At 63.4% G+C, this 27,820-nt stretch overlaps 1 protein-coding gene across 1 annotated transcript; it reads left to right on the top strand.

Annotated features, from left to right (window-relative positions):
- The first annotated feature begins 1,611 nt into the window (after positions 1-1,611).
- Positions 1,612-26,638, top strand: NPDC1 (neural proliferation, differentiation and control 1). The gene is given in 10 exon segments (XM_076355503.1): positions 1,612-1,709; positions 15,848-15,991; positions 22,305-22,412; positions 22,555-22,734; positions 22,861-22,927; positions 23,376-23,475; positions 23,477-23,572; positions 23,575-23,696; positions 23,818-23,914; positions 24,877-26,638. Coding segments are annotated over 10 exon segments (1,086 nt in total). The 5' UTR covers positions 1,612-1,615; the 3' UTR covers positions 24,955-26,638.
- The last annotated feature ends 1,182 nt before the right edge of the window (positions 26,639-27,820 follow it).

Raw genomic sequence — 27,820 nt, 5'->3', positions numbered from 1 at the left:
CCCTGGCATGCCACAGCCCCGGCCGCTTGCTCTTGGCAAATCTTGGAAAGCCACAGAGCAGGCTGACAGCCTGCCAGGGCACCACTGACGCTCTAACGGGGCTCCCGCTGCGAGTGCCATCGGCTGGGGCTGAGCCCAGCCACGTGGCGGGGCGCCGGCCGTGGGAATCCCTCCACTGAGAATTAGGGACTGAAATGGCAGCACATGTCGGCCAGCGGGACCCCGGACAGTGGGTCCTGTCGAGCACCACGTCGTCGTGCTCGTGCCAAGGTCTTGGGTCTGTGCCCGGAGCATGGGGCTGGAGATCGGATGCCTGGATTTTGCAAAGCTGCCTGTCTCAGCATCCCCTGCCTCCATGGGGGAAACCCTCGTGCAGCCCCGAGCAGCTCTGCAGTGCACAGGGACGCTGGGGATGATAACCTGGGACCCCTGCCACACACGGCGGGCAGCATGACTGGGGTGTCTGTGGGGCATTCCCGGGGCTGGTGGCTGCGGAGGCACGTCTCCACCGAGCACCCGCTGCCCTGCATCTGGCTGGGATGTTCGTGCTTCGAGGAGGACCCAAGGGTTGGAAAACAAACCCTACAGACATGAGCCTGACCCAATGCACGTGAAGACGGTTTGGAAGAGAGCTCACCCTGCAGGGACCTGGGGATGTGGCTGTGACCGGGAAGGGAGGGGGTGTTTGGGCCGTGCACGGCTCTATCCAAGGCCGGTGACTGCAGCTGAGGTCTGACAAACTCAGCGTTCCCAGTCAGGTGACGCAGCTGCCTGGCAGGCAGGGACCTGACACCTCCTGCCGTCAGCCCAGGCATTGCCCCAGCAGCAACCTGACCCCCATGCGGGATTTCCCAGCCCCTCGTCCCCGGTTCATGCCACTCCTGAAGGACTGGAGCCGTAACCGGGTCCCAACATCCACCAGCTTCCCCTGACCTCTGCTCCTGGAGCTGGGCGGAAACAGCCTCTCTGCTGCCCCGTGCTCCTCGCCTCTGTGCATGCAGGTTGCATTTCTGGCTACGAGATTTAATGTTATCTGTCCTGCCTGGCATGCAGAGACACCACCATGCAAAACAGCGCCGCCGCCAAGCTAACGAACGCTCAGAGCGGCTGTCCCACGCCAGCGTTTTGGAAAACGCTCGTGTTTAAAGGAGGGTGGTTTGGGCGGCAGGATAAGCCTGGTTTAGGTGGCCTCGCTGATGACCTTGATGCCTACAAAGGGACCTGGTGTCCCGGCGCACAGCCCCCCGCCCCGCAATTTGGCCATCAGTGGGGACGTGGACATCACCCACCGGCCCCCCCCTGAGGGATTCCCCCCCCCACCCCCGCCGCAAGCCCACGGGGGGGGGGGGGGGGGGCGTGGGGAGGTGGGCTGACATGATGGGGGACCGCTGCGGGGATGCTGGCAAGGAGGGGGGGGGGGCTCCAGCGGCCCAGCCGCGATGCTGCAGGAGGGGCGGGGGTCAGAGGGGCGGGGGCCCGGCGGCGGGGGCGGGGCCCACCCGCGGGGCCCCGCCCCCGCGGGTGGGCCCCGCCCCCGCCGCCGGGGCCCCTCCCCGCCACTCCCGCCGCCGCCCGCAGCCGCCGCGGCCCCCACGCCCGCCCGCGTCGGTGGAGGATGGTGGCGGCCCGGGGCGCTGCCGCCCGCCGCGGAGCGCTGCTGCTGCTGCTCGCCGCCCTCGGGGCCTGCCGCCTGCGCCTCGCCCGTGCCGGTGAGTGCGTCGCCCTCTCCGCCCGTGTGTGTGTGTGTGTGTCCCACCACCACCTCCCCCGTGTCCGTGTCCGCCTTCCCCCCCGTCTGTGCGTCCTCCCTCCCCCGCGGAGGACCGCGGATGCTCGCGTCCCCTTCCCAAGGGACCCGCGTGGCCCCTCCCACGGCGAACCCGGTGCCGTTGCCCCCCCCCCCCCCCCCCGCCCCATCCCCACCCCCACGAGGGCCCAGCATCCGTGGGTGCTCAGGCTCCCGGGCAGCGGGTCCCTCCCTGCACCGCGGCTCCCGTGCCCCCCCCCCCCCCCCAGTGTCCGGGGGGGTCCGGGAAGCTGCCGTGGGTCAGGGGCCGCTCAGCATCCTTCCCCCGGGCAGTGTGGTCCACACATCCCCATGGCCTGAAAGCAAGGTGGGAAACGGCCCGTGGGCTCCCCCCCACCCAGCCCCACAGGGTTTCTCCCACCCCACCCGGCTCCCAGCCAGGCCCCGCAGCGCTCCCCGGGGACGGGCAGTGCAGCGCCATCGCCCTCCTGCTTGCTGCTGCAGGCAGGGGCCCTGGCAGCGGGTGGCATCAGTGCAGGGCTGGTCCCCGGCAGCGGTTTGGGGTGGCAGGAGGTACCCACAGATATGGGGCCTGATCCTGGAGCAGGGAGAGAGCATGGACTTGTGGGAGCGGCCCTACGCTGCGGCCCTCGTGAAGCACCTTTACTGGGGAAAAAAATTTAAAAAAAAGCTCCCAAACCCTCACATAAACAAATAAAGCTGCTGTGGTGACCGAGCCATCTTAGCGAGCTGTCAGGAGGCTGCGTCAGGCTGGGCAGAGCGAACGCTGTGCCAGGCCCGGAGCACCCCGTTTGCTCACCTGCCCGGAGTCACTCCCTTGAGGGGAGCAGCAGCATCGTCGTGCCGCGGGGCTGAATCGGTGACGGAGGTGTTTCTCCTCTCTCCTGGAGCAGAAAAAATGCATTGCTTTCATTTCCCTCCCAGCAGCACCGCCTTCGGCCTTCTTTCTGTTTTCTTAAGGGTTGTTTTGGGGGTTTAGGGTTTGGTTTTGTTTCAGTTTTTTTAGTTTTGGGGTCTAGGTTAGTGCATTTCCCCTCCTGGCGGGTCTGGCCCTGGACGTGCGCCGTGTCCCCTCGCTCTGTGCCCGCTGTCGGGGTGCGCAGGGCTGTGATGGGCACAAACACCACTCCTCTGAAAACCCCAACTGGCCCCGAGCGTTGCTGCCTGTGGGGAAACCTGGGGGCTGTGGCTGCCCACCTCTGCCCACGCCGGCCGGTCACACGGGCAGGGAGGTGCGGTGTCCCTGCGTGCCTCCGGGCAGGTGCTTTCCGCCTCGCTGGCCACAGGAGCTGGGGAGCGCCTCCTCGATCCCAGCATTGTTTGCAGATCCGATATTGTTCTCTCTGCTCTGGCTCGCGGGGGGGGGCAGACGCCGGGCAGGCAGCCTGCCGTCAGCCGAGGACGGTGCGGCCTCGCCGTGCTCCTGCCTGCTCTATGGGAGGGCAGGAAGGTGCAGGGTTTTTTTAAATCTTCCAACAGTTCAAAACATCCAGGTCCTTCCGTGCTGGGGGGCTAAAGGCAGAGGTGGGGATGCTCCTGCGCTCTCCCTCTTCCCGCGTGTCGAGGCCAGGGTGGTCCGGTCGGGGGTACTGGTGACACAGGCTGCGATGGGAGGAAGGAGATCCGGGCGGCTCTGATGCAGTCACCGGTGATCTGGCATAATCTCTGCTGCCTCCGAATTGAAGGGGTTGGGATGGGATAAGCTGGCCTGGCAGCGCTGCTGGGAAGGGACCCCTCGAGGGGCTGCTCGGGGCAGCTGTGCCTGTGGGCTGTCACGGGGGGAGGTAGTAGAGTTTTCCCTTCCCTTTCCCTCCCTTCCCAGCCCCAGGGGGCTGCCGGACACGAGGCAAGTGCAAGGGGCCTCGCTCTGCTGGCAGCAGCCTGCTCCAGCAGCTGGGCCATCGCGTGCTCTCAGCACAAGTGGGGTTGGGATGGACAGCTCAACCTTCTTCCCCCAAGCGAAGGCCAGGGACGGTTTCTTTGCGCTGTTTCCAATCATGTCGTCGTACCGCCTGGAAATGCCGACGGCAGCATCCCACTGCCGGGAGGTCGGGTTTGTGTGGCATGTGGCGGTGGGGAGCTCTGGGCTGGTTTCTCCTGGGGATGGCTGGGGTACCTGGAGGAGCATCCCTGGGATGGCTGGGCAGGGAAAGGAGTCACTGTCCTGTCCCTGCAGCCTTCCTCCCCAAGCATGGCAGGGCAGGAGAAACATTGGCTGTTTCTTCCCGGTTTATAATTTCTCTTCCTGGGCGGATGGGGCAGAGCTCGGCTTTCTCTGGGGATGGCTGCAAGGTGGAGGTGGCAGGGCCAGGGGCAGCTCCCACTCCGGGGCGTGCCGGTGAAGGTGGCTCCTGGTGAGGAGAGAGCCGGGGGAGAAGGTTCCGGACCACCATACCTGCGTCCTCCTGCCTCCGTGGCTTCAGCACAGCTTCTTCAAACGGGGGCTGGCACCTCCTCCTCCCCACCTTCATCTGCCAGTGCTGCAACCCAGAGGCCCCTGCAATAGATGCCATCTCCCAGGACGGAGCGGCACATGGCACGGTGACACCCTCGTCTTGCTGAGGGCTTGATCTGAGCTGGAGGAAGGGCAGCAGCTGGCTTTGGAGGTGGTGCAGTCGGTGGTTTAGTTTTGGATGGTGCTCCTTAGTTGTGTTTTTTCCCCACGTGCCTCTATCCAGCGCACCCAGCCTCAGGCAGAAATGCTTCCTCGCCTGTTTTCTGGCTGCATTTCCTGGAGCATTAGTGAGAGTCAGACTTCTCACCTCTTCTTGAGTAATTTGGTTGCCAAAGTTCATCTATTATTATTATTATTATTATTATTATTATTAACAAAAAAAGATTTTCCAAATGGGATGATGGGCAAGAACCTCTTTTTTTAATAACCCTGAAAACCCTGGCCCCGCTGCCGCAGCCAGCACTTTGCATCAGAAACACCCGGAGAAGCTGTTCAGCAAAAAATGAGTGGTCCTTTCTAGTCCAAGTGACCCATTTGGCCATGTGTGAACTGCCGGCTCCTCGCTGTCTTTCCTCCTCGTGCCGCTCAGGGATGCGAGTGGGAGCACGGATGCTGGTGCCGATAGCGGCTGCCCCAGCTCTGCGGTGGCGCAGGGACTTCTCGAGGTCCAGAGCTGGACACGGCAAGGCAGGAGCCATCCCCTACGAAGTCCTCCCGGCTCAGCTTGCGGTGGGATTGTCCATCTCTTGGCTTTTAATTTGCCTGCTTCGCAATCATGGCGCTGGGGAGGGAGCTGCAGTGGGGTCGGGGCACAACGGGCTGTCCCAGGGGACTGTCATCCTGAACACTGAAGCTGGGGCAGCCAAGCCTCTCTTGGGAGCATCGCAGCGGTGCCCGGTGCTGTGCCCGTGGCATTTGCAAGGGACTGGCTGCCCTGCCAAGCTTCCCAGGGCTCTGCCTGGCGGGTGAGCAGGGGGTGGTCTCTGAGCCTCCCGACGTTGTGCGGATCAGTCTGCAGAAAGCAGATATTTCCAGGCCCAGCTTTTGCTTGAGACACAGAGAAGGTAATCTGCGTCCCTCTGCCAGTGGTGGACAATGGTCCCGCTCAGCGGTGTGCAGCCACCCTGTCCCTTCGAGCCCCCCGCGGCTGCACGTCAGGGTGTCATCTGCCATGCCGGTGCAGACCAAGTGTTTCCCGCGTGGCAGCTGGGGTGCCGCTCCCCCGGGAGCTGCGCATTGCTCCTGAGTTTAATTTTCTGTGCGATTTTATTCTTGGAGATAACATTCCTCCCACGTTCTCTGGGGTTATATTTGCTCAGCTGGTTCCCACCGTGAGAAGTGAGCCCTCGTGGGTAGGTGAGGTGTAGGGGGAGCTGGGGATGTGGTGCATGGGTATCCCACGGGGCTCCACAGGTTGGTACCTGCACCAGGGACCTGGGCAGGGCTCCATCCGCAGGCGTGGGGAGGGGGAACAGATGGAAAGAGGCCCCCGATCTCCGTGATCCCAGTTCCCAACGTGGTCAGCATCAAAGAAGAGTTTATGGTTTATGGAAGAGACGTGGTGAAAGTCCCTCCTCTCCTTTCGCTGCAGCTTGCTGGGGACCCGCAAACCCATGTGTGCCTACCCTGTGGGTGCCGGTGCAGGGAGAGCTGGAGCTCGGGGTGGGGATACTGGTCCCGGAGCCTGGGAGATGCTGCGGTTATGCTGTGCAGGGATCCGCAATTTCCCTGGCAGCTCTGGGTGCGGGTTTGGGGTCCGCAGGTGGTCTCGAGGGTCTGGAGCAGGACCCTGGCCTAACCCCCGGGGCTGCGCTGCCCGGAGGGAGCTTCCTGGGGCTGCCATGGTCCCACAGAGCCACCCCCCTCCCCAGGGACCCCTCGCTCCCCAGGGGCGCCTGGGCCCTTCCTGCAGTGCGAAGGGGAAGATGAGTCCGGGACGTTTGCCTGAAACGGCTCTTCTGGGCCACAGGGCTATTAAGGGAGGTAATCGGCTTAGCTCTGCCGTGCACTTACAGGGGGGTGCTGGGGACAGGGGGGGTTGTGCAGATACTGGGGACAGGAGGGGTGACAGCGTGATAGGGGCACTGGGGACAGGGAGGTTGATGGTGCTGGGGACTTAGAGGGGTGATGGGGATGTTGGGGATAGGAGGGCTGACAGGGTAGCAGGGGTGGCAGGGACAGGAGGGCTGACAGTGTGGCAGGGGTGATGGGGACAGGAGGGGTCACAGGGTGGCCAGTGTGCTGGGGACAGGAGGGGTGATAGCATGGTGGGGGCACTGGGAACAGGAAGGTTGATGGGGGGTGCTGGGGACAAGGGGGTGCTGGGGATGTTGTGGATAGGAGGGGTTATGGGGTGATGGGGGTGTCAGGGACAGGAGGGGTGACGGGGTGGCCTCTCCCCAGGCACAAGGTGCTGGGTCCCCTGCATTAATCCCATAAACACGGTGCCCTCGTGCTTCATCCCCACGGGGAGCTCTGGGTCTGGTCCCCGATGGGTCCAGTGGCTCCCTGGCTGCCCCCCAAAACACCAGGGCACAGCCCCAGCGCTGCTGCCAGTGCCAGGGCATCTCCCTCCCATGTCCGGGCTTTACCGACTGCTGCTGCCGCGGGGGTGACCAGAGCACCGAATGGCGGCAGCAGGCCTGTAATTAGCCGCTTCATGAGCTAATGATAATTGCAATGGGAAGAAACTGGCCTTTAAGTGCCTGGAGTGCACTTTGAATTGGAGGAAGGAAGCGCAGCCGGAGCAGGTCCCAGTCCCTGCCTCTTCCCGTCCCAGAGCACCGGAGCACCGTGGTCTGGCAGCTGCCCGCCCTAACCAGTGCACCCAGTGGCATGTTGCTGGGGTGTCTCCTGCACGGATGGAGGGAGGCAAAGCCTTTGCGGGAGGGAGATTTGCTCTTTGGTGGTGGGGACCCATCGCTTCAGGTGGGTGACACAAGAGGTGACATGTCAGCTGGTGTGCTGACAGGGAACCTGGCTCGTCACAGCACAGGGGTCCCCCGGGCTCCTGGCCCCTATTCCCTTCCTATAGAAAGGAGATGGCGATAGAGGTAGAGGGCAAAAGGTGAAGAAGGCGCTGCTCTTGCTGTGCACCCGTAGCACCCATGGGTGCTGCCTGAGCTTGTCTGGGGGTCTGCAGAGGAGCGCTCCTGGGGAGCCCACGGCTCTTGTGTGCGGGAGGAGCAGCTCTGCCTTGGGGAGCTCATCGTCTGGCATCTGTCGGGGATTATTTCCCAGCCGCCTGCTAAGCTGGGAGAGAGGGCGGCCCCGGTAAGCTGCCGGTAACATGACCCATCCTGCAGCCGTAATTCTTGGCTTCCTGGTTGGAAAGGAGAGGGTTTCCTTGAGCCGCAGGGAGTAAAACCCAAAAGAAATCTCCAGGTCCAGCTGTTTTGGCACTGTCTGCAGCCCTTTTCCAGGAGTCCTGGGATGTTGCATTCACGAGCGCCCCTGGGATGCAGCTGTGCATCCCACGGCCCCCCATTTTCTGAGCTCCCAGGGGGCCCCCCCATTTGCTGGGCTCTCTGCCCCAGTGGGACGCGATGTCCTGCAAGTCTTTATTGCTGGTGGCGGCTGAGTCAGCGCAGGTGCAGCTGTGGACGCAGCCCGGGCAGGGTGGGGTGATGCGGCCCCTGCTTTTCCACCTACCTCTCACCTTGCATGTCTGCCGGGATGCAGGTTGCCCGCCCAGGGGTCCCTGCTCGCAAGCCATTGGAAAGCCATAAGGGTTGGCCTTTATAGCCCCTGGGACCTGCTGATAAGCGGATCAGACCGTGGGGGCAGGATGGATGGACTCCCCACCCCGAGCGAACCTGCCTGTGCTGCTGCCGCCACCTCCAAGCTGCCCAAGGGTGTTTAATCAGCAAAATCGTGCTGGTGCATCTTTACCAAAGGCTGCAGAATGTCTCCCGGCAGCGTGGGACGGCAGCGAGGTGTGGGAGGGCTTTGGCTTTGCCAAAGAGCATCTGGCCCCGGTGGGCACAGCAGTGCTTTGCCGGGGAGCTGCCGCTCCGGGGTTTTATTTCCAGCCCGGCAGTGGGAGCGCGCGGGAGCACGCAGCTGCTCGCAGATGGCTGAGCTGTGCCGGTGCAGCCGTGCTGGCCCTTGGCCTGGCAGCTCCTCGGGTGCTCGGCTGGGGGAGGTGAGCTCGCATCTCTCGCTTCCCCGCTGGCAGTGATGGGTCTGCAGGAAGAGCTCGCCAGTGACCATGGCTCTGCTCTGCCACGGCTCACCAGGCAGACCAGGCTCTGTGGGTGCTGCCCTGCTGATCGGTCGGTGCCCGGTCAGTGCCAGGAGGAGAGCTGGACCCGAGCCCTTCCCTCAAGGTTGCTCAGGGCTTCGGGTGGGTCCGTGCTCGGAGCAGAGCTGTGAAACCCCCTGCACCGCAGAGCACAGCCCGCCCCGGTGCAGGCACGGTGGTGGTGCCAGGGCTGCCCATCCCCTGCGATGCTGGCACAGTGAGGATCTGGCACCGTGCTGCGCTGCCCATCGGGGTGTCCCAGCGCACCATGGGAATGCGAGGGGGGGGTCCCCTTCGCCAGTAGAGCCGCCGTGCTGCACACCCAGCATTAGCACACCGTGCTCGCACGGGGCCAGCCTGCTAACCCGCTTGCGGCGGCGCCCTGCACCTTGGCCCTGACCACCGGCTGTTTCGCCCTTCGCACCGTGACAAACCTCGGAGCCCAGCCAGTAAAAAAGGAATTTAAAAAAACCCAACCCCTGCCCCAGCCCCAGCGAGCCCTGGGCAGGTATGAAGCCCGTTGGTATTTGCTTGAGCCAAATCTGATAAACAAGACTGAAAGTGGGTGGTTAGAGCTGTGAAGAACAGCAAGGTGCTTTTTGGCCTGGGGTGGCACTGGGGACAGCCTGAGGTCCCCAGTATGGGTGGGCACACACCCAGCCAAGCCAGGGTCGACGATGCAAAGCCAGCAGCAGGTTTGGGCGGGCAGCACCAGGGAAATGGCATATGGCATCTGGTTTTCCTTTTTCTTTTTTTTTTTTTAATTACTACTTCTCTTTCTGAATATCTGAGGCAAAGCATTTGGGGCTGGAGACAGCCCTGGTGCTGCGGGGTCACCCCGGCACGGTGGAGGATGCAGCATGTCACCCTCCCGAGGTGGCACAGCCTCTGCGAGGCCAGAGCTGCCCTGAGCAGCTGGAAGGGGGCAGCAAGCCGAGGCCAGAGCCGGCAGCGCCCAAGGATGGCTGGACTGGGGGGACCAGGAGGGTCTCGCTTGGCTTGGTGTCACCCTCGCCTGCGGCAGGTGAGGGGGCTGCATCCTCTGGCCACCTCCTGGCTCTGCCCAGTCCCTGCCGGGGTCTGGAGCTGCAGTTTGATGGAGCTGTTTCCATCCGTACGGGTGCCGTCTCCCCTTCCCGCAGCGCCCATCAATCCAGCTCCTCTTCCTCTGGTACGCCAGGCGGGTTGCCAGGGTGGGGGACAGGGGTTTTTCTGGCTGGTTAAGGGGTTTGAGTAGCAATGACACAAAATCCCACTCCCTCAGCCTGGCAGAGGGAGGCTGCCTGGTGCTCCCCCTTCCCCCAGCCCCGAATCGCAGGAGCAGCTTGAGATTTTGGGGTGCTTGTAGATGGAGTCTGCTCTAGAGCGGGGACTGGCTCTGGGCTAACACCGGCAGTTGGGGAGGTGAAGTGTTTGGGGTTGCTGAGGGTTTGGCAACCCCCCACCTCTGGGGAAGCCTGGCTCAGCCCCTCCTGGCACTTCCTTTCCCCCTTGGCATTGAACCTGGAGGGGGACAAGGCTCTGGGAGCCCATCGTGATGGCCTCAGGGCTGCAGCAGGCAGCTGCCCTCAGCACGGCTCCCAACTCTCTGCCATGTAGCCCCGCTGTCTCCACAGATCCCTGCCTGCCACGCACTTTCTCTGTCTCTTCCCAGCACTGGGTGCACACGACGCTGCCTGCGCTGCCTGTACACCGGGGCTCCAGCACGGGCAGCCCTCCCTACAGCGCCTGCCGGGGCTGCAGGCTCAAAAGCAGCCAGCAGTGGCATTTCAGCTGCTGGTGGCATTTTCCATTGTTCCTGGGTGGGGACGCTGCCAGTGAGACCGTCCCCTCTGGGGGAGCATGGTGCAGCCAAGGCATTTGCTGCGCAGGCAGAGCAGGCAGGGGGGATGCTGCCAGGGGATCCCTGTGGGGACACCCCTGTCCCCCAGCCCACGCCGCAGGGCTGCTGGCGCTGTCCCTTGGCCGTGACATAAGCTGTGTTGGGACCATCTCTGCCAGCGTGCTTTATCAGCTGGGCCAGATCTCGGTGCCTGCCTGGCTGAACCAGAAAAGCTGGAAGCTTAGACACGAGCCCAGGGTGGCCTCGGGGACAGGAAGCCCGGTGGCACGTGGCCTTTGCCTGGACAAACCTTCTGAAGCAAAAAGCAAACAAGCACTTTCAGCCGCAAAGTGCTCTCCAGTGGGCCAGCATGTGCCGGTGCTGCCGCAGGAGGGGGTGGCGGGGGGCGCCAGGCTGCGTGGCTGTGGCTGTGCTGCGTCCTCCATCCCCGGGAGCGGCGTGACGTGGCCAGCGTCCCCCTGCTCCTGGTTTGCCGGGGTCGGTGTTTGCAGAGAGCCCCGCTCTGCTGCCTCCGCGCACGGGAGGGGTCTCCGTCTGCTGCATTTTTGGGGGCAGGAGCACAGCGGTGACGTGAGCGGCTGCAGGCAGCAGCAGGGCTCCCACGGGGGCTGCTGGAGTGGTGGCAGAGCTGCGCTGGCTGGGGCCGTGGTGCCGGCGGCTGTGCCTGGGGAGGGGGGATCGCTCCCGGGGGTACAGCCATGCCTGAAGCCCGGCCCCCCTCTGCCTGCTTTCAGGTGCAAGAAGCAGCAGGGTAGGGTCATGCAGCCGGGTTGGGGAGCCCGGCAGGGCTCAGGGCCGCTGGCACGGTGTCGGTTCCGTCATCGGTGTGTCTCACCCGTGGTCGGTGTCTGTAGCGGGAGTGGTGCCAGGGCTGGGGCACCCGCCTGGGCGACCCCAACCATCCAGCCTGGCTTTTGCTGTATTATTGTGGCCGCTGGCAGTCGAGGCGGTGACCACCCGGCTCACCCCAGGGTCCGGGTCCCAGGACTGGGGCATTTGGGTGTCTCAGCCCCCCATGCTCCTGCCTGCTGCTGGGCAGGAGCATCTGCCCCTGCCCCAGGGAGGCTGTGGGGCAGAGGGAAGCAAGACCTCGGGCTCTGGGGTGTGGTGTGGGGCAGCACGCCTGCATGCCTGCCTGGGGCTGGCTCCAGAGCCAGGATTAATTTGCAGAGCCAGAAGGAGAGCCCCAAACAGTGCCAACTCACAGCGGAAGCACTGGGAGGGCAGGCAGGCTGCAGGCAGGTCCCACAGCAGATCCCACATCACCTGGCCAGAGGAAGAGGAGGAGGAGTGACCTTGGAGTGGAGCTGGCAGGCACCGCGCTGCTGTGGGGCCGGGACTGCCGCCGCTGCCAGCGATCTGCCGTGCCCTTGGCCATAGTCATCCTTCCAGCTGCAGCTGTGCGCCAGTGTGCAGAGGCTCAACTTAGGAGAGGAGACCTGCACACCTGTTCCCCGGGCACCCTGATATCCCCCCACGCCTGGCGTGGCCCCGTGCCCTGGCTGCTGTGCGGGGCCTGACCCCCGTGGCAGGCTGCTCCCAGCAGGCAGGCGCAAGCTCCGTGCCTGCTCATCTGCCACAGCTGATGCCCAATGGGCTCTGCCAGCTCATGCCGCTGGCACCGGGACCCTGTCAGCCGGGAGGCTGGGCGTTGGCGGTGCACGGAGTGTAAGCACTTGGACCAGTGCTCAGCGCTAATTAATTATCCTCTTACATTAACTTTTCTCTCTCTATCTGCGGCCATGACACAGCAGGGGCAGTTCCTGCCTTCCCAGCCACCCGGACATCCTCCCTGGTGTTATCTGTTTTGGTTTTTCACCTTTATGTTTTGGCACGAGTGTCAAAAAACTGCTTTACCCAGGGCCATGACTGCCAGCAACGCTGTGCCCTGCCCAGCCACAGCGAGACGCTGCCAGACTCTACAGCATTTGGAGGGGCGCAGCGGGCACCCCTGTTGCGGGCGCTCTGCTCGCCTCGGGGCCCGCCCCGGGTGCCTGGCACGACTCTCCCTGGGGTGGGTCCTCGGGGCTGGGGGTGTTGTTCTGAGCTTTCCCACCCGGATAACCTGTCGGGGGGGGGGGGGGGGGGGGGGTGCTCCTGGCACACCTTGGAGCTCATATGCCAGCGTTTCCTCCTGTGCACGGGGCTGTTCCCGCTCACACGCGTCCCCGGCTCATGCTCACCCACTGTTTGTCTTTCCGTGCCAGCTGCACGGCGTCCTGCTCGCCTGCTGGCCTTCGGCTCAGCTCCTGTCTGCGTTTCTGCCTGCAGGGAGCCACCCGGCTTTCTCCAGCACCAGAAGCTTGTCCCAGCCCAAAGCCAGGTTTAACACATTACCTCTGGTTGTGCTGAGCTGGGCTCACTGCCCACCTGCACAGGAGGTTTGCACCATGGCAGCCACGGTGACAGCAGTGGGATGGAGCATCCCCCTCCTCCAGACCCCACCAGCACATCTGGGCAGCAGCATCCTGGCTGTGCCATGGCCAGCACTGGCTTTGGACTCCATGTTATTGCACGCTCCTCTCGCTTCACCTTACAGCTGGTTTGCACCATCCTGCAGGCGGGTCTGTGCTGCTCCGCCGTGTCCCCATCCCTTGGGACCAGCCTGGGTCCCTCTTCCTCATCCCACCCATGGCCAGCCCAGCCAGAGAGCAGCCACTGGACTTTGGGGTGGGCTCAGAGAGTGGCAAAGCCCCTGCAGAACTCCTCACCCTGCAGGTGCCCACGCTGTGATATCTGCTCACTACCCACCAATTGATTACACATGGGGAGCTTAATTAGATCAGTGCCTGCCTGTCTCGCTCCTAATCCCAGCCCGTGACAGCTGGCCAAGCACAGCTCGTTCCTCAAACAGAGATAACGACCTTTTATATATTCCAGGCTGGGGTTTATTTAACCGGTTGCTGGGCGCTGGCTTGGGGCTGCCCTTGCCCCTCCTGCTGCTCCGAGGTGGCTCTGAGGTGGCTCCAAGGGTCCCACTGGGGTCTCATGGTGCTGGGTGGCCACAAGTGCTGGGTGACCTGCACCAGGGTGGCTTCCTCCCACCAGTGAACAGCTTTTGGCAGCGCCTGTTTTGGGGGGACATGTTTCCACAGGTCCGTGGCACAGGCAGGGGTCTCCAGTGTGTCCCCCAGCACCCCGCAGGGATGTGGCATGTCCCCACCCCTGGTGCTGCACAGTGCCAAAACCTCCTGCCCCTAAGCGGCCGCGTGTTTTGGCTTTTTTAAACAAAGCAGCCTTGAGAGTGAGCCCGGGGCAGGCGAAGCAGGCAGCCGAGTTCAGTTTCTGTGCTTAAACGTGTGATTATTTTCCCATTAAGCATTAATTCTTCCCCTAGTCACCTGGCTGAGCCCCACACTGTTCCCACGGAGGAAACCTGGCTCCTACGGGCACTGCCCCCTGCCCCGAGCGAATCCCCTCCAGGCTGCTCTACCCAGCGCAGGGTTCAGCCAACCCTCATTGCTGCCCTAATTGCAGCTGCCAAGAAAACCCTGCCCGCAAGAGAAACCACTGCATCAAAGGCAGTTCTGCCCTTCTTTGGCACTGTCAGCCAGAGGGTTATGAATGCAATGCCCTGTGTGGTGCAGTGGGGAGGGGTCTGGGTGCAGTCTGGGGGCACTTGCACCCTCTGGTGGGCAGTTTAATGGTGAAATAGGGCCGTGCAAATGGGGATTTGTTGTGGGTGGCATCCCGCTCGGCATCCCGAGTGTGTTGCTTTGGGGTGGCATCCCACTCAGCACCTGTGCCCTTGCTGGGGGAGCAGAGCTGCTGCGGTGGCCCTGGAGCTTCGTGTCCTGGCGGCTCCATCCCGTGCCTGGGCACGGCAGCGGCTGCCCCCCTCACCCCCAGTGTGCTGCAGGGATGGGGATGCTTGGGAAAGCCCCCAAAGTTGGGGTGCCCCTTCTCGTGGCATGCTCGGTGCTGTGTTGTGCTGGGGCTGTCCCTGGTGCTGCCGTCCCCCAGGGCACGGGGATGGGCAGATGGTGGGCGCTTTGCCCACGGTGTTGGCGTGGGTGGGCGAGGGCTGACGGGGATGGCTCAGAGAGCGTGGGACGATGCTGGGAGCCGGCTCCTGCCGTGACTCATCGCCGGGCCGGGGGCGGCCAGGCCTGGCCCTGCTCCCGGTGAGGGCCCCGCGGCAGTGCTCTCCTGCCTGCTGCTGCCTGCGGGAAAGGTATGGGCACGGCTACGTGCAGCAAGGTGAAGAGCAGGGCTAGGGCAGCTGTGTGCTGCACCCCCATCCAGCTGTGCACCCCCCATTCAGCTGTGCACACACCCCCATCCAGCTGTGCCCAGCCCAGGACACTGGCGCACTAAGCAGTACTCGGTTCCACGCTGCCACCAGCTCGTGAGGGAGGGATGTCTGTGCTTGTGCCACGGCAGTGCCAGCAGTGTCACCGTCCCAGGCAGCAGCTCCTGCTGCTGTTGCTGAAAGCTGGGAGCCCAGAGTGTCCCTGCAGCCCCATGCCACAGGTGAGACCTGTGCGCTGGCCCTGTGTGTCACTGTCCCAGCTGGTCATGGTTCCTCTCTCCATCTCCACACACGGTTTGCCACCATCACCTGGTCTCAGGACTCGGCTTTGCGTAGGACCCAGGGACTTTGTGTCCCGCCAGGAGGTCCCACTGGCTTGAGCCAGGCTGGGAGAGGACCGGGGCTGCTCCTGGCCATGGCAGGCTGCCACAGCATCATGAGCGTGTTGGGTCCGGATGAGGTCGGAGCATGGGGGGCTCGTGCCTGTCCCCAGGTACCGGAGAGGTCCCTGGGTCTGACATGGAAATGAGATGCCCAGTAAAGCTGCGAGGGAGGTTTGGGCCATGGTGCATCGCCAGGGGAGGGCTGGGTCCCTCCGTTTTCCCCTGTCGCGATGTCAAATGGATGGAAACCAAAGCTGCTGCTGCCTGTGATGACCTGTCACAGCTGTGCTGAGGCTTTGGGGGGGGGTGTTTGGGGTTTTTTTTGTTTGACAGCTACCACATGAGCATTGGTTTGTGTTGGTTGGATTTCAGCTGCCAGCCTGCTCGGCCACTGCCTGCATGATGCAGGCGGGTGCTGGAGACACTCATCGCTGCCAGCTCTGCAGGACTCAGGGTGTCCTGCCACACGACAGTGACACTCTGAGGCTCATGGTGTCCTGTGGGATGGTGGCACCCTGGAGCTTGGGGTGTCCCAGGGGACGGTGGCACCCTGAGTGTTGGGGTCCCATGCAGGAGGACGGGCACTGCCTGCTCTTCCCTGCAGGCAGCAAACAGCCTTGTGCAGGTCATAAAATCATAGAATACCTTGAGTTGGAAGGGGCCCATAAAGATCATTGAGCCCGACTCCCAGGTCATTAGACCCCGTACTTAATTGCAGTCAGTAATGGCTTTGTGAAGGCAAAGGGTGGCTGAGGGGCAGCTCCAGTGAGGCACATCCACACCCATTAACTGCAGCGGGAGCTGCCCAGGGTGGCTGGGTCCCACACCAAGTGGCCACAGACAGAGCTAGGGGAGCGTTTGACCCCTCTCCTCCTCCTGACCTGTTTTCTCCCATCCCCACAGCAGTGTCGTGTCCCCGGAGCCTGGACTGTGCCCTGCAACGCCGGGAGTTCTGCCCGCCGGGGTCGGGCGCCTGTGGCCCCTGCCTGTCCCCCTTCCAGGAGGACGACCGTGGGCAATGCGTCCAGAAGCAGCTCTCACCCAGTGGTACGTGCACCCACCCTGCAGCGGCCCCTTCTGCAACCCCCTGCCCTGCCCTGCCCTGCCTGCAAACCTGCCCCGCACCTCTGCGCAGCACCCCTGCTCCCCATCCTCTGGCTTCTCCTCTCTGTGGCAGCCGTATCCTTGTGGGGATGGCAGCTCTGCTCCCTCTCACCCCAAGCCCCGGCTCGCCGCAGTTGTGGGGTGGTTTTGGGGCTGGTGGGGAGCGCATAGACCTGACCCCACTCCTTGTACATCCTCCTGCAGCCGCGCCAGCGACCATGTGTGCAGCTGGGCCCTGCCAGCACCCAGGGGTGCTGGAGCCTGGGGACAGGAGGGTGCCTGGGTGGCTGCTGGGGCGCTCCGGGGTCTGCCTGGCTGCTCTGGGATGGGGGCTTTTCGCAGGAGAGGACGTGGCCACACAGAGCCCCAGGCTTTGCAGGAGCAGGGTAGTGGCTTTTGGCGCATGGAGCCATAACTCGTGCAGACCTCGTGGCCGAGGCAAATGGGTGCCCGCGGCCTTACCTGTCCCAGGGCTGAGCCATGCCAGTGTTTGGGATTTCAGTACCTGGTTCCCATCAGTTTGAGACGTTGAGCTGTGCTTTGGAGCTGCCATCTCCTCCTCTGGTGATGCCTAGCATCTGCACCGGGAGGGTTGAAGAGGGCAGTGCCAGGTAGGAGCCCTGCCCGGCTATGCACGAGGGCACCGAGGGCTGCACCGGGTGTTATTCCCCTGCTCCTTTCCCGAGGGAGCTGTGGGGCTGTGGCAGCTTGGGTGGTTCACTGTGTCAGTGGGAGAGAAGGGCAGAGCATCCCCAGGGAGCAGCAACCCGTTGTCACCCGTGCCACCCCGCACAGGGCTGTCCCACCCACTGCTGCGGTGCGTCGAGGGTGCACAGCTGGTGGCGGGGGCCAGGCACAGGCATTTTTTAGAGTGACCCTCAACTCTTCGTGCGACTTGGAAAGCTGTAGGCAGAGGTGTTTCTGTGCCCCCCGGCTTGTGTTTTTTCTTGCAGATTCAATGAGCAGGCGAATTAAGACTGTAATTATGGCTCCACCCAATTATTTTTGCTTTAACTAAAGTGGAGCGGCCTCTGTGCATGGGAAAGGAGCAGGGACCCAGCCGTGCCCTCGCACACCAGGGGTTTCACTGGGGACTGCCTGGGTGCGGGGTGGGGGGTCTCGAGCGCCTGTGAACCACCTCCATGCCCGCTGCAAAGTGCATCAGCATCTTCCTCCAGCCCGCCCTTCTCTGCCTGCTTTTCGCTCCCGCTGCCCCCAAAACCCTCTTGCTAAGGGGGGGTTGTTTTTTCCCCAGTGGGCAGAGCCCATGGTCCCTCCTGGAGCCTGGCTCCTGCCCGCAGTGGGCACCCTGCGGCATTGCCTGGCCCTGGCGTGGGGCTGAGCTGGTGCTTGCCAGGCGGCATCCCTGCCGGCACAGCAGCGGCATCCCCACCAGCACAGCCCTTTGCCCCCACCCCAAGGCCTGGGGAGCTCCCAAAAACGCGCAGGGTGGCTCATACCACGCTGGGCGGTGCAGGCGGGGAGGACAAGCACTGGCTCGCTGGGCCATGGCAGGACCCAGAGAGGCAGCTCCCCCTGCACCCGAGCTGCTGCCTGCATGGAGGGGTCCTCTGGGTTTTTGGGGGGGTTGCTTTGTGTTCTGGTTCTCGTGTCTTGGGCACGTTTGGGGTCCCTCCAGTATGCAGCCTGCAGCTTAGCCCGTGCTTTGCAGCGGGTGGGCACATGGGGGATGGCAGAGCCCATCGTGCCCTTTGTGCCATCATCCTCCTGGCAGGAGGATCACCCCTTAAATCAGAGGGGAGACCCCCCAAAGCAGGGCCCTGGCTCTGCGCAGCCCTTTGGCCCTCAGGCAGAGGGACCGGGCTGCGCTGAAATGGGAGCGATGGCTGGGGGGGACGAGAAAGGGGATGGCACAGAGATGGAGTCCAGGCTTGGCGTTCGGCAGCGAGCAGGGGTCCAATGGGCAGATGCCCCCTGCCACGGGCTCCACATCCACAGGTACCGAACAGCTTTAACAGTTGTTTGTGGTTTATTTTTTAATGTGAAGTCTTGGGAGCAAATTCCCCTCTCAGAAAGGCTGCACATGCGCCGGCATCTCCATAGCAACCCCGCTCCGTGCCGGCTTCAGCAGGGAGATGCAGCCGCGGTAGCATCCTCGCCTGGCTTCGGCAGAGAGATGTGGGACCACAGTAGCATCCTCACCTGGCTTCTCTGGGACCACAGTAGCATCCTCTCCTGGCTTTGTCAGGGAGATGCGGGACTGCGGTAGCATCCTCTGAGGATGCTGGGAGGATGCCAGGAGGATGGAGACTATCCCAGGGTCTCTCCCAGCCCCGTCCTGTTGCCTCAAGCAATGCCACCACCTTCTGGCAGCAAAAGTGTTGGTACAGGGGGGAGAAAAAGGGGGATCCCCTCCCAAATCCTCTATTTTAGCATGCAGGGGAGCGGTAGCATCCTGAGGATGCCCAGCTCCTTTTGGCAGGGAGGCACTAATTTTTTCTACGGGTGCTTTTGCATCCTGCCTGTACCTCAGTCTGGCAGCAGCACCCAGCCACTTGGTGTAACCAGGGTAGCCTGCGAGGATGCAGAGGGGCTACGATAGCTGCATTTGGGGGGGGGGGGGATGCAGTGCAAACAGGGGAGGCTGCTGCTTGCAGCTCAAGGATGCCTAACCCTTTAAAGGGGCTGCCCACGCAGCAGAGCTGCGTGGGCAGCCCCTTTAAAGGGTTAGGCATCCTTGAGCTGCTGGCAACTGCCAGTGACACCGAACCTGGGATCCCAGCTGCCGCCGCCGCACCATTCCCACAATTGGTTGCGGCTCCTGGCAGCAGCCAGCAGCTCGTGGGCAGCAGCCCGGGCTCCTCTCCTCCAGCGTACCCGTGCAGGCAGGCAGGCAGGCGCCGAGAGCAGCTTTTTGGGGTGAAAAGCAGCGTTTTGGGGTCTCAGGAGGGCGATGCACGTGAGTGGCGTGTTCCTGCCATTGGTGACGGCGTGCGTGGGTGTCTCGGCGTACCCAGCGCAGCACCAGCACAGAGGTGAGATGGGATGTGCGGGACCTCATGACATGGTGCATCCCGCAGCCACTTTGGCTGGGCGGACAGCTGGCTGCCTGCACCTTGCTGGCGCTGCCTGCACAGGGGTCTGAGCCCCCAAAACGCTGCCAGCACCACAGTGCTGCGTGCCATTTGAACGTGCCGCGATGGGTTTGCATGATGTGATTTGGGCTGGTGGGTCCTGTCCCTGCTCCCGCTTGACCCCGCCAGCACAGAGCCAGGGCTGAGCCCCACCGGGCTGTGGGAAGCACTTTGGGAAGACGGGGAAAAGGGGGTCCCAGCTTCTGGACCTGGGGGTTCCGCCCTCCCTGCTTGCTGTGTTGTCAGCAACCAGGAAGGCATCAGCCAGCCTGGGGCAGGATTGTAGAAATAAGTGGATTTGTAGGAATTTTGTGCCCTCCTGTGGAGACTGTCAACTTCAGGTTTCCTTTGCCTGGGCCAGAAGCCACACATGTCCCTTCTTGCTCCCTGCTGTCCCCAAACCTGTCATGGTAACTGGCGAGACCCCTGTGTGCATCCCAGGGTTGAGCCCTGGAGACCCTGGGGAGAGGAAAGCCCCAAGGAGGGGCCGGGCAGGGAGAGCGGCTGGGCTGGGATGCTGTGTGCCAGCCTGGCCGTGCCCTCCCTGCTGCAGGCAGGTGGTGGGACCTACCATGAGAGGGCACCCGTGCCCTCTGCAAGCCCTGTGTGCACCCTGCGTGCTCCCTTCGTGCCCTGTGCATGCCTTGTGCATACCCTGCGTGCACCCTCCATGCCCTGTGCATACCTTGCGTGCACCCTGTGCCTGCCCAGCATGCCCAGCTCGCTGCAGCGGGGCTCGGGGGGCCTCTGGGAGCACCCCCATCTCTGCTCCTTTTGCAGCAAGAGCCAGGGCCTGGGGCAGCTGGGCAGGAATCGGGGGTCAGCCACGGCCCCCTGTTCCCTGGGGAGCAGCCCTGGACCGGTGTTTCGCTGCAGCTTTTCACCTGCCCGCGGTGCCGGCAGGAACTGGCCGTCGGTGCCAGGCTGCTTCTGCCCCACAAATGTTGTGGGGTGACAGACGTGGCATCACCGGGGGAAATCTCAGCTGCCAAACAAAACAGGGGTGTGGGGATTTTTAGCCACTGAAAGGGAACTTGGCGATAAAGCTGGTTAATGCAGGTGAGTGGCACGGCCTAGGCACTGCCGGCAATGCCGGAAAACACAAATGGCACAAGCTGCCTTGGTTTTCCTTGTGCCGCTTCGCATGGTGGGAGGCTCAGAGTGACCTGGGAGCTGCTCTTGCTGGTTTTCCAGCTTTTTTTTTTCCTTTTCCAACCACATCACATTCATCGTCCTGAAGCGTTGGTTGTTGTAGCTGCGTCTGCCCAAGGCCAAGGGATGCTGGGGCAGGGCTGGGCCATGCGCCCCGTTGATGGCAGCACCAACACAGCCTGATTCCCCCAGGCCTGATGGTGACAAACATGGGCATGGGCAGGGCTGTCCCCTGGGTCCCATGGGAATGGGGACAGGCCTTTCCCTGAGCACAGTGGGGAGCTAGAGCCAGGCTGTCCCCATCCCGGGCACCAGGATGTCCCCATCCCCAGGCGCAGGACTGTCCCCATGAGGCACCAGGATGTCCCCTCCTGGGCACGGGGCTGTCCCCACAGGGCACGGGGCTGTCACGCTCAGTCCCATGCCAGCTCCCCTGCCCATCGGGAGAGCCTGGCCCCGTGCTGGCACCTTGGCACCACGGCACTCACCCGTCGGGCACGGCGCTGGTGGCACAGCCCCAAACCTGGCACCGCATGGCCGTGGCACTGCTTTGCAAATCGCTTTGGGGGTGGAAATAACATGGTGCAAAGAGCCGGGGAAACCCAGGGCTTGTGCGGTGCTCTGGCTCCTGCCAAGGATGGGAGGCTGGGGGGTGGTTTGGGGAGACAGAGGACACAGGGGACATAGGGACAGTGGCTCTTCATGCACTTGTTTTAAAGCAAGAGTGTCCCTTTTTTGAACTAGTTTTTGGCTTGTGTGGCTCTGAGTCACGGGGTGACTGAGTGGCCTTTGTGCCCAGCTCTGGAGGGAATCGGGGTTTATTTCCAAACACTGGGAGCGAGGACAGATTCCAGAGGAGCTGTAATTGTTACAACCTTGAATTATCCAGGAACTGAGCTGCCGGTACCACCTCGCCTTTGTATGTCTTGATTTACCCTCCAGGGCTTCCCGCTGGGACCAGCCTGAATACAGCAGTGCCGGGGCAGAGGGAGCAGGGATGGGGACGGGGACGTCTCCTGCCTTTGAAGTTGAGTTTAATCCTGTTAAAAGCAGAGTGGTGAGCGTCAGAGCTTGACTCTGCTCGGCGAGCCTGAGGACAGCAGGTCCACTCCTGCTCCACACTGTCACCCCGTGGGTGGGCACCCCCAGGCTGGGGTGGGGTCCTGCCCATGCCCCACACTGCAGGGGCACCCAGCCTTTTGTGGGTCCCCAGCATGCACCATGCTAGGGCATGGGCTGGGGCAGCCACCCATGAAATGCCCAGCCAGCCCCTGGGGATACATGATGGGCCTCACTGCATGGGGCACCCCGACCCCCTCCCCAAAGAGGCCGCATCCTGCCAGGCGCTGGGCAGAAGCCGGCCCCTCATCTGAAGCAAGGGTTCCCACCAGCTCCTGGATAGCCCCGGACGAGCCCTGCTCTGGGGTGGCTCCAGGCGCCTGGGCCGTACAGGACAATTTGGGGTGAAAACCAGCATTCAGGTGTCCCTGCCTGCTCTTGAAACGGCCCCGCTGCCCGCAGCGGGTCTGCGATTTGCCCTGCCAGAGCTGTCCCTCGCACTCTGCAGCAGCGGGGCAGCTGTGGGGTGTCTCTCCTGGTCCAGCTCATGTCCCTTCTCGCTCAGGGCCATTGTATGGCCCAGGTGCAGGGACACAGGGCAGGTCCTGAGCAGCAGGTACTGGCAGCCTGCCGGCTCCTACAGGGCTCTGCGGGACCTACTGACTCCGACACGGGTGCAGCTGCGGCCGCTGTTGCTCCTGCAGCCTCCAACATTTGTGGGGTGAAAAGCATCCCAAAAGCGGTGAGGACGTGCAAATCTCAGGTCTTGGCTTTGGGACCGCTGGTGTGCCAGAGGGCCGCATCTGAGTGGGCTTGGACTCCAAACCACTCACATTTGCTCATGCTGGGACGTGAGCCCCTTCTCGGGGGGATGCTGGGTCTGGCCCTGGAGCTGGACATGCGGCCGCACCCCGGGGTGCCCGTCTCACGCTCGCTCTCTCCCGGCGCAGGGCGGACGTCCGTTCCCAGCTTGGAGGAAGAAATCGATTTTCTGGCGGACGTGCTGGCCAGGCAAGAGGCTCCTCGTCCCCACCCGCTGCAGGATGGCAAGCCCAGGAGTAAGTGCCTGCTCCCCCACTCCCACTGCTCTCTGCAGCAGAGTCAGGGACCCCGCGGCAGCCAGACCCTGCACCCCAGGCTGGTTTGCCCTCCAGAACTGCCCGGGCACTGCTCTGCTCACGGCTCTGCCTTCTCCCATAGCCACCTCGGTCCCTGCCGGCGGCAGACAACGTGTGGCCAGTGGGCTGAGAGAGGGGCTTCTGCAGCGGGGTTCTGCCGGCAGCAAGGCAGCCGCCACCCCCCCCACCTCCACCACTGCCACAGTCCAGAAGTACCCAGTGGAAGCGTCCCCCATCCCTTCAAATGACGACATGGTGCTCGGTGAGACCCCGGGGACAGGCAGCTCGTGGGAGGGGGTTTCACATCCTGGCTGGGGAAGTATGGGCTGGTGGCACCGTGCCACTGGGCTCACCCACTGTCCCTCTGTGTCCCCCTCCACCTCTGCAGGGCTGATCGTGGTGTGCACAGTGGCCGGGATCTCGGCGCTGATCGTGGCTGCGGTCTGCTGGTGCAGGTGAGCCAGGGGCTGCTGGTGCCAGCCAGTCCCTCAGTGTCCTTGTGCCCAGGGGAGCTTGTTCCTGTGCTTCCCAGGTGTGTGGGGGGGTTGGAGGAGAGGCAATAGCTGTCCTTGCCAGTCCCCCTGCACGTACAGCGTCTGCCAGTCGGGGCTGGAGGACAGCGGTGGGACACCCCCGTGCCAGGCACAGGCTCCTGGGAGCGGGTGGCACCTGGTTTGGGCATCACTGTGGCACTGGGTGCTGACACCCCCAGCACATCGGTGCCTTGTGCCCAGGCTCTGCGGGATGAAGGTGGCTGTGCCTGGGGGTGCCACCCGTCGTGGGTGCCATCGCAGGGAACAGGGATGTGGGTGGGAGGGCTGAGCCCCCCCAGGGGTTACTGGCTCCCATATGGAGTCATGCACTCCGGTGGCTCCTGCCAATCGCTCTCCTCTCCCCTGGCAGGCTGCAGAAGGAGGTCAGGCTGGCACAGAAAGCGGACTACTCAGCACAGCGAGCGGCCAGCCCCCTGCCCTACGACAAGATCTCGGTAAGGCGCCCATGTCCCTTTCTTGCAGGGTGTTTGGTGCTGGGGCCAGGCGTATGCTCTGCTTGAGGGGCTTCCAACACGGCGGGGGACACCTGCCAGCTGGGCTGGGGGCTCTCCAGAGCCCGGCCTCCATGCCTGTCCTTGCTCTCTCTGCAGCCCGGGGACAAGACGCTGGCTCAGAGTGCCCAGATGTACCACTACCAGCACCAAAAGCAGCAGATGCTCTCCATGGAGAAGTAAGCTGCCCTGGGAACAGACAGCAGACCTGGTTGCTGGTCCATGCCCTGCCATTAACTGGGGTGCTGTTAATCATCCCCATGCTGGGCTTCACCCCCTCTCTGCATCCTCTCCCCACAGGCATAAAGAGGAGCCCAAGCTGCCGGACTCAGCGTCGTCCGACGAGGAGAATGAGGATGGAGACTTCACCGTGTACGAGTGCCCCGGGCTGGCTCCGGTACGGCGGGCGCGGGGTGGCTGAGGGGGGGGGGACCCTGTGCATGCAGAGTGGGATCCAACACATGCCTGGGATGTGCAGTTCCTTGCGAGGAGCCTTTTAAACACATCCTTCATCAAACCCTGAGATGGTCCAACCCCTCTGCTTCCCCCGTGTGCCTTGGCCAGGTCCCACTGGGCCAGTGGGCAGGAGCGGGTGCGCTGGTATGGGTGCCCCGGCACGGGGCCATTCCCTGGGGAGTGCTGCCCCGTGGCCCCGGGAGTGGAGAGCTGGAGCAGCCCTTGGCAGACCCAACCTGCCGTCCCTGCAGTGCCAGGGACATGGCCACCTCGGGCTCTTGGGCACTGGGACCGGGGAGCTCGTCCTGGTGCCTCCCCAGCACCTGGACCGGGGACCTGTGACCCCTCAAAGCCAGGGGGGACTTTTCTGGCTGGCGGGGGAGCCCGGGGATGGGCAGCTCCTAACAGCCCTGGGTACAAAGAGCACAAAGAGACCCGAAAGGAGCCTTTCACATGGTAATGGCTGCAGAGCCCGGCCATCAGGGCCCAGATTAAGGGTCATCATTAGGTCTTTACAGGCCCATTAAAGGGCACTTGATGGCAGGCAGGCAGTCTGGGCAAGGAACCCCATTACCGGCCAGCCAGGCTGGGGGTCCTGTCCTGGAGTCCCCAGCCAGGCTGTGGGGTCCCATCCCATCTGAGACCATGGGTTTTACACACCATCACCCTATCCCAGCATCCCCGGCTGCTCCTGGTGGGGAGGCAGTGCCTTTCCAGGGGTGACGGTGGGGTCCTGGTGTGTGTCACCCCAGCCCAGCCCACGAGGTCCCCCCCCATCCTCCCTCCTTGCTGCTGGGCTGCGGTTCAGACTCAAACCCCCTGGGACAGGGCGACTCAACCCCCAGCTGGTTTCTGACCTCCTGCCTTTTCCTTCCCCCCATCCTGCTCCCTCCACCACCGCAGACTGGAGAAATGGAAGTGAGGAACCCGCTGTTTGACGACTCCTCCTTACACCCCTCCAATCCCAAGTCGCACCAGTAACACCCCTCCTCTCCTCTGCCCAAGCTCGCTACGGACTGTATGCCCAACGCCGAAGCCTGGCGAGGCGGCCGCACCGGAGGGGCTCCCGCAGCGGGGCGAAGGGGTGCGGACCCCGCTCTGCCAGACTGTTCGACGCCTGCCCAATAAACACCCACTAACAGCTATGGGAGGGGGGGATCGCCCCCGTTTCCAGCGTCCTTGTCCTCTTTGCTGCTGTGATCGCGTCCCTGCCTTGCCCTTCACTCACTGCTCTCGGGGACACGCCAGCCCCGCGGGGGGGTGCAGCCGCTGCCTTGGCACAGAAACTGGGGGGGCCGCAGCACTGCCTCTTTGCATTTGGCTTTGACAAGGGGGCCGCTGCCCTGACTGCGGCTGGGCTGATGCAACAGCAGCTGGGAAAGGGCTGGAGAGGGGGTCAAAGAGCGGGAGAGGGGTCAGGGGGGTCTGGGCACGCTCATGTCTGCAGGGGAAGGCATCAGGGCTGCCAGCCTGCCCAGAACCCATCTGCCAGGGATGGAGACTTTCCCTGGAGTGGGTGGCATCGCTAAAGGCTCTGGTGCCTGGTCTGTGCACTCCTCCCCAGCCCAGGCAGCCCCTGGCAGCAGGGTCCCGCTCCGGGAGCCAAGAGCAGGAGCAAGAGCAGGCTTGGGCAGGCGCTGGCATCGCTCCCTGGGATGCACTTTCGGATGCCGCCCTGTGCGGTGCCCGGCCGAGAGCAGAGGCTCTGCCGTGACCCCTGGACCGGCTCCATCCCCTCCTAGGGGTGCTGGTCCTCAGAGGCCCTGGGGTGCAGGCAGTCCCAGTGCCGCTGTGTTCTGGGACCCTGTGCTGGGCTCTGCCAGTGGAGGTGAAGGATTTCATCACGGCAGCCCTGGGTGCTGGCTGGGCTCTCTGTGTGGCCATGGGGGAGGAAGGAGCGAGACTTGTGGGGGCTTGGGAGGCCGAGAGGAGTAGCCAAGGCATGGTGACTTTGCTGCGCTGCTTCTCTGCCCCACGGAGCCCATGCCCTTTGCAGCATTCCTGCAGAGCCCGGCCTGGCACTCTCTCCGGGCATCCCTCCGTGGCAGGGGACAGTCTCTGCCGTTCCATCCTGGGCACCTCCCAGGCTCCAGAGACCCCCTGCACCCCTCCACTGCCCGTGTCTGCGTCCGGGCTCACCAGCCCCCACCGACAAGTCCTTGCTCAGAGCCCAGTGCCGTTCCCCAAAGCCTCTCTGGTGCATTGGCCGTGACCCCTTCAGCGTAAGGCCCAGGACGAGTTTTGGGTTGCTTTTCACAGATATGGCTTCATGTCCAGACCCTGGCATGGACTGTCACAGCCACGGGTGACCTGTTGCATTCAGGTGGTGTCTTGAACGGGGGTGACCTCTTGCGCACGGGTGGCCTCTTGCATGCACGGGAGCTGTTGCACGCACGGGAGCTGTGGCACACACGGGAGCCATTGCACGTGCAGGCAGGCATGGGCAGGGCAGGCAGCAGCAGCAGGGCCTTGTGCCGGTGAGCGGTGGTGGTGTGGGAACATCCCCGGCGGGGCCACTGGCAGAGGCCATCACTGCACAGATCCTTTCCCTGCACCCTGCTCCCTTACCTGTGGGCTGCTGCCCTTCTCCCCGCGCCCCTCGTTGTTGTATGGATTGTAGTTCTTTTAAAAGGAGATTTTATTAAACGACCATGTTTGAGACCCATGCGAGTGTGTGGTGTGGGGCCAGGCTCCCCGCTGAGGGGCCCTCGGCTCGGCCTGCTCCTCTTGGGAGCTGGGTGGGACTGGGGGACAGGGAGGGAGGATGCTGCGGGTCCCCCATCCCAAAACTTTCCCCGGGGAATAGCGAGAGGAGCCGTCCTGCTCCTGCAGCTGGAGTAGCCTCCAAATCCTTCCCAAGGGTTTTCCCAGACCCAGCAAGAACCAGAGTTTATTTTCTTGCTTCTTAGTGTTTGCCAGGAGAGGTTTCCCCAGCAAAGGATTGGGTGGGAGCCCCTGGGTGCCTGCCCACACCCAGCCCTGCAGCACCCAGCGCCCACCCGCCCCCATCACCCCTTGCCCCCAGGGCCGGGCCCTTCGCACCTCGGCGGGGCCAGCAGATAAGGGCTATCGTGTCCCCCCATTGTGTGGAGCCTGAGCTCTGCTCCCGGCCCTTTGATCACGCCAGCCCCCCATCAGGCTGATACAATCTCGTCTCCTCCTGGTTTCGGCAGCCTGGAGGTTGGGTGCTGACTCACCACCAAAGCGCCCGGGCACCATCAGGGATGCTTCGCTCAGCCCCGCTCATGGGTGGCCCTGGGGTCTCCAGCTGCAGCCCCAGGCAGGCAGCATCACAGCCCAAATCACCCGGGACAGCCCCAAGGCTTACCCCTGGGGAATCCCAGCCTTGCACCTGCCTCTCTGAGGTCCCCAAATTCTTCCTTTGCTCTCAGAGCCCAGCAACCTCTCAGAGCACACCCAGGCTTTTTCGAAGCTCTAGCTTTGAGTAAAACCCGGCTGCTCCTCCTGGGAAGACCCCCTTGCTCAGGGTCCCCCTGGGAAGCTGTGTCCCCACCACATGTCCAGGCACAGAAGAGTGATTTGTCCTGGGACACCATGTCAGTGCCGCAGACACCCCAGGACAGCCCAGGGCTGGGTGCAGGGTCTGTGCTCAGCTCCAGCCTGTCCATGCCTCAGTTTCCCCAGTCGTAAAACAGCAGGGAGGACCGGCTGGTGTGTTCAGGCACTGCGGTGATGTGGGCGGTACCCAAATTACACCCTGGGCTCTGTAATGCAGAGGCCTTTTTAATGAGGGGACAAATCTGGACCAAACCATCCTCAAGGACTTTCATCTCAGTCGGGTTTGGAAGCACCAACCCTCCATCCCGTCCACCCAGGCCAACAGCCA

Source organism: Aptenodytes patagonicus, chromosome 18 (genome assembly GCF_965638725.1).
Source record: "Aptenodytes patagonicus chromosome 18, bAptPat1.pri.cur, whole genome shotgun sequence".
Lineage (NCBI taxonomy): Eukaryota > Metazoa > Chordata > Aves > Sphenisciformes > Spheniscidae > Aptenodytes > Aptenodytes patagonicus.
Note: the sequence above shows the minus strand (reverse complement) of the source record. Positions and strands in the feature narration are given on the sequence as shown.